The 6,000-nt window shown below is 35.7% G+C and overlaps 1 protein-coding gene across 3 annotated transcripts; it reads right to left on the bottom strand.

Moving 5' to 3' along the window:
- Window positions 1–1,812: 1,812 nt before the first annotated feature.
- LOC105037302 (F-box/LRR-repeat protein At5g02910) lies at window positions 1,813–4,339 on the bottom strand. Of its 3 annotated transcripts, XR_012134517.1 has the most exons (3): window positions 3,416–4,339; window positions 2,407–2,563; window positions 2,135–2,271 (listed from the first exon to the last, which is right to left on the bottom strand). XR_012134517.1 is itself a non-coding variant. In XM_010912983.3 (2 exons), exons 1-2 carry the CDS (start codon window positions 4,217–4,219, stop codon window positions 2,116–2,118), a joined length of 960 nt encoding a protein of 319 aa, XP_010911285.1. In that variant the 5' UTR covers window positions 4,220–4,324; the 3' UTR covers window positions 1,813–2,115. The 3 variants fall into 3 exon arrangements, 2 of the variants coding, with proteins under 2 accessions (XP_010911285.1, XP_073100005.1); XM_010912983.3 differs by lacking the exon at window positions 2,407–2,563 and having other exon boundaries at window positions 1,813–2,271; window positions 3,416–4,324; XM_073243904.1 differs by lacking the exon at window positions 2,135–2,271 and having other exon boundaries at window positions 2,430–2,578; window positions 3,416–4,338.
- Between the last annotated feature and the right edge of the window lie 1,661 nt (window positions 4,340–6,000).

Genomic DNA, 6,000 nt, shown 5'->3' with positions numbered 1-6,000 from the left:
AAGCATGTCATTTATGGCAAATGGTTATTTATAAATGACACATTTTTTCAGACTATTGACCAGTAAATTATTGCTTGGTTTTTGGAGAAGCATGTACGTGTATATATATCTGTTGAGTATTTACATGTATATATCAATTGCTTGTTCACTCAATGCTCCAATATGGTGGACTTTGCATGTCAACCTACATTTGATAGTCTGAACTAGGTGAGAAAAATGGTGGGGATGCTGCCACCCAAGTTTTTATCCAGGACCTCATCCATATGGTTAGGTCATCAATTGATATAATATGATACGAGCATGAAAAAGAGACCAAGTCAGTCTAATATCAAAGTGTAGCTAATTTTCTTCAACACTTGCCAGGTCCTAAAAGTTTGGCATTAGAAATCAGAGGGGGAAGCCCCAATCATGAGTATTTTATATTTCGATGTTTTGTGTCATTTTTGGATTTTCCTAGTGAATTTGAGTGTTGTCTAGTCACTAGACCCCAATGCTGCAAGTGACTGCAAGTGCATTAATCATGATTCCTTAAAAATAGATCTTTCCATGGTGTTATTGCACTATATTTGTAGTGTGGGCATGCACTACTTTAGGGTAGCAATATTTGAAGGCTTTGGAGCACACACTGAGGTAAATACATAGGCTCTCAGAATGCTAGATCAAGAATAACAAGTCCTGAGATCAAGGCAATTTTGTCTTTGAAAAAAAATTAAACAATTATATCACCATGAAGTTTCAAGACCCTAAGAAATTTGATGATCCCATAGAATGGATATTCTTAATTTCATTAATTGCTATTCATTTCCCCAAATTGTTGGGAAAAGTCTGGGCGACCATGATGATTATGGCAATTATGATTATGAATTACAGTTAATTTGCTTTTATCATGCTTCACATATCCATTTTGTTCTCATTTTGTAGACATGGGATTTGGTGTTCCGAGGCTTGTTTGTGGCCTTCAGGGATTCACTTTGAGATATGCTGTTGTTTCTTTTACATCTCAGAAGATGATACAAAGGTGAGTACATCCCACCCTTATTACTCAAGCAATAGAAAAAAGATAACATCAGTTCTTTGAAGTGTTCGACGATTCTTCCTTCTTAAAATAGTAAAAGTTTGATGTGAGACTTCAACATTAAGAATGTAGAAAGACTATAATTCTTATTAAAACAGCAAGCTTTATACAGGTTTGAATGTCAGTTTGTTGTCTAGCCAACTTTGATGGGAAACTTCACAAGATTCCAAGAAACATGCTTCCTCTTTGGGTGTATATAAACTCCAAAGGAACTCTAATGGTCTTTATGTTTTAGATAAAGAACTTTAATTTAAACCTAGGGAACTAAATGAGTTTTGCAACCGCTTCTTGTTCATATTGACAGCCTTAGAAAAAGGAGCAAGAAATACTGTGATGACATATTGGTGATGGACAATGTACTTGAAGAGGGACAAATTCCAAGTACAAATTGCTGATAGATTTATAAACTGAGAACAACAATTTACAAATGTCAATCTTAATATGCTCCCTTCATCGCCTGAACTCTCCAATGTATCAAAGTGCTTCTTTTCTTTCTATCTTCTTTCCCTTTGCCCAAACCAATGCTCTATATTGTTGATTACATTACCATCAGTGTAACTGCAGGCATCTCTAGAACAACTTCTGATATAACATTCAAACATTGTTCGGAAGCTTTAAGATGTTTAATTTGGATGTTACGTGTCCTTTGTCTCAAAAACGTTATAGATCCTCAATAATCATGGTTCAGAAAAGAAAAATTCAGAGAAATAAAAAATAAAGTAGATACATTCTACGAATAATTTGAACTTGCCATGATTGGTCATCAATTAAAAGTGCAAAAAGATTCATGGAAGTTTTGTTAAATACAAACAAGTCTTCTCTATACTATTGTATACTACATCGGAGAAAAAGAGAAAAAGAAAAAAGAAAATGCTGACATGGGAACTGGTGATCATGCTTGCTTTAAAGCTTTAAATCCATCTCCTTTAGGAGATCCGAAGCTCCGATAAGATAGGCCAATTGAGAGAAATTTCTATCTAGAGTGAAGAAAACAGAGTATAACTGATACTTTTTAGCAAATATAACTGTTCATTACCTTCTCATCTCATTGTCAGAGTCTCTACATTGGGCCACTTCTGCTGCAGATCCTTTATCAATGTTGTTATATTCCCTTGACCACTCGCTACCAATGTCACATGCTTTGCATTATGGAATGTTGGTAGGCAACTAAATGAACCTTGCTGTTTGTAGCAAGCCTGTCAAGATACGCAAGATACAGAATTGAGGTACCAAAATACAAGCTCATATATTATCAATTTACAACAACCAGAGGAAAAACAACTACGGATTGCTTGAGAAATTTCTGAAATATGTTATTATAACCAAGTTACCATATCAGAAAAGAAAATTGCAAGAAAATCTCGAGAGCCACGATTCTCTTCAATTATTTGCTCGTTTTTTCTTTCTCTGTAAGAATAGTGAAAGATGCCCCATTCTGCTTCATTTCAGTGAGGGAAGAATGCACTCGTTCCATGCTAAATAATCAGTCTATCAAAATAAAAACTAAGAAATGAAGATGGTGAATTAGCTTGTTTTGAATAACAAAGTTTTAACTAACAACATGGGGAAAAAAAATAATTCCCAGATCAAGGGATACCGCCTTCTACAAAATTATTCTAGATTAAAAGGAGGACCTAAGCAGTTTCAAGTAAGAAGGGATTATGCAATGTTACTTCAGCGGGCCTGATTGTTTAGGGGGTACAATGACTGTAAGTTGCTTAGAATATGATCAAGATTGACAATTTTTAATCATTTTTAATGAGAAGAAGATCATTATATTCTTCTTCATTAAAATAAGAATTTATCATTTGCATTATGGAATGTTGGTAGGCAATTAAATGAACCTTGCTGTTTGTGGTGAACCTGCCAGGATAAGCAAGATACAGAATTGAGGTACCCAAAATACAAGCTCGTAAATAGTCAAGTTGGAACAACAAGAGGTAAAACAACTACGGATTGCTTGAGAAATTATTGAAATATGTTATTATAACCAAGCGATCATATCAGAAAAGAAAATTGCAAGAAAATCTCGAGAGCCACGATTCGCTTGAATTATTTGCTTATTTTTTCTTACTCTGTAAGAAAAGGGAAAGATGCCCCATTCTGCTTCATTTCAATGAGGGAAGAATGTACAACGACTGTAAGTTGCTGAGAATATGATCAAGATTAATAATTTTTTATCATTTTTAATGAGAAGAAGATCATTATATTCTGCTTCATTAAAATAAGATCAAGAATTACTAAAGATAGGTCCAAGTAAAAGGTTGTCCTTTCGTCCAACCTGCAGTTGTGTTAGCGAAATTTCTACTCTTGCATTAAAATCGATCGAAAGAAGCATACCTCAAGGGTCCACAAAGGCAGATTTATGGAAGTAGCATTTTGAATCGCTCGGAGGACTCCAACCAAAGCATCACAACTCCAGTTTCCACGGTGGATCTCAATCGAAGCATGTCTAAGAGAAGGCTGGTCCTCCAACTCGCAAACAGGAGAAACACCATGTCTGTAATCAAACGATTCGAGACTTGGAGTGGCAACACGGAGGCCTCCAAAGACACTGCAATCGTGCAACGTCAACTCCTTCAATCTGCTAAAGGCGATATTGATAGAATCAAAACTGCAGCCGACGATGGAAAGCTTTTCAAGCAATGGACAAGCATCAGAAGGTGGTTCGAATGCAGTAAGAGGTTCATGTATCGAGGAAATAGAGAGACTCCGCAGCATGCCAAAGATGATAATGGTAGGACATTCACCAAGGAACCGTGATATGGGTGATGAGGACGAGTATGGAAGACAGGACAGGGAGTGCTCATCGGCGTGGTACTGCGCTGCAAAATTGAACCACCGGGACGCAGATATTGGAATCGATTGATGCCTGTTCTCCCAAATCACAACGCGAAGCTTCCGTACTCTCCAAGTTTGGAGCCCCAGGACCCTGCGCGCGAGACAGAAAAGGCGCCAGTTTTGGTCGCCGGTCGGAGGGAAGTCCCTTGCATCGAAGTAGAGATCGGGCATGGACTTCCACAGATCCTTCCATCTCGAAGACAGGACGCTCAGCTGCACGGCTTGCCTCACCCCGATGAAGAAAAATATGTGCTCCAGGATCTCCAATGGAAGGTTGCTGATTCTATCTACACCACCAGCCATGTCTATGTCTCTTTAGCACAAATTTTTCTTCAACGATTGTATTCCTAATGGCAGATTTGCTTCTTAGAGTTGGAAAGGAAAAGCAACCCTAAAAAATAAGAAAAGTTTCGCAAAGCTTCTAACAGACTAAATTGGCGACTCCGGTTTGATTGAGGTAATACCAATCAAACTCTGATTCTAATTGCCACGTGGGTGTTCGCTTCCTGTCTTATAGACTACCAGGTGTTCGTTTCCTAAAACTGTCTGTCTTATAGACTACCACAAATATTTCTTGCGTTTTGTTAGACTAGCAAATCAGATTCTAATTGCCACGTCAGTGGGCGCTCGTTTTCTAAAACTGTCTTAGACTACCACAAATATTTCCCGCATTTTGTTAGACTAGCAGGTCATCTAAGACCTACTTTAATTGGTTCTTTTACTTTTAACGCAGCGGACCCTGAAGATAACGCCATTGAGGCAGCGGAAACCCAATGGCAGACAAAAACATGGGCTGGGCACATGGTAGATCATATGGGACTCCCATGTTAAAGAGAAAATTCAAAAGTAATATAGCAATAGAACTCCTTCAACTAAAGAGTTCATCGATCTCATAAGTTAAAAAAATAAAAAAATATTTCACCCACCAAGAAAGAATGCCTACAAAAAGTGATCGCCCATGTCCTTTCTTCTTCCTCATCCTCAAGTCATTTCCTCTTCCTACGAACATGGAGCACCAATTTCTTTTTCATTACCGAATCTAATACATACCTACAAATAAATTGATATATAATTTTCTAAATATAAATTTATCAATTTACAGTGTATGGCTCATTGATACATATCTAGTAAAATATTTATCCAATATCTCAATACACACCTCTTGATAAATCAATACATAGTTTCTAGAATATATCACTCACCATTAGTACATAGTATATAGTCAGATGACATACATTAGATAACTTACTGATATATACTATAATTTTTTTTAATACATACCCAGCAGCAATTCAATATTTATATATAACTCCGTATATAGTTATTCGAGCATGGCATTCACCAATATACAATGTATTGGCCAGTGGATATATACCTAAAAAAATATTTATCTGACATCCTAATACACACTAAATAAATTGATAGATAATTTCTAGAATATGATGCTCACCAATACACAGTATATAATCAAATAATACATATATGATATCTTACTAATACATACTTTAAGTTTTTTTATACATATTTAATAATGATCTAATATATACCTATCGATAATTAATATATAGTTTTTCCAATATGATGTTCTCTAATAGACAGTATATGGTCAATTGATATATTTAGCAAAATATTCATCCGATGTTTCAATATATACCTTTAGATAAATAGATACACAATTTTGAGAATATATACTAATATATAGTGCATGGCCAAACGATACACATATAGAATTTATTAGTTCAAATCCAAACTTGGATATGCAGCATTATCAAAATATTATGCATACCAAATTCAATCTTTTTCAAAATTTAAGTTTCACTTATGAATCTAATTTCTTTCATAATATCAAATTTATCTCATCAACTACAACTACAACCACATTTCCCTATGGTAAGATCATCATACCACATTTCTTCTTGTGATGTGCTGCATATCACCTTGTAGCTAAGTACTTTGGGACCCCATTTTCTGCTCATAACATACTACCTATCATTTTGCAGCATAAACCTCTCAAGACCAATCAAATGCCAATGTCTTAGCCCTCTTTGGTGGGATCCTTAACATTTTTAAATTGAAAATCCAAG

This window comes from Elaeis guineensis, chromosome 9, assembly GCF_000442705.2.
Source record: "Elaeis guineensis isolate ETL-2024a chromosome 9, EG11, whole genome shotgun sequence".
Taxonomy (NCBI): Eukaryota; Viridiplantae; Streptophyta; class Magnoliopsida; order Arecales; family Arecaceae; genus Elaeis; species Elaeis guineensis.
This window is presented reverse-complemented; position numbering and strand designations above follow the sequence as displayed.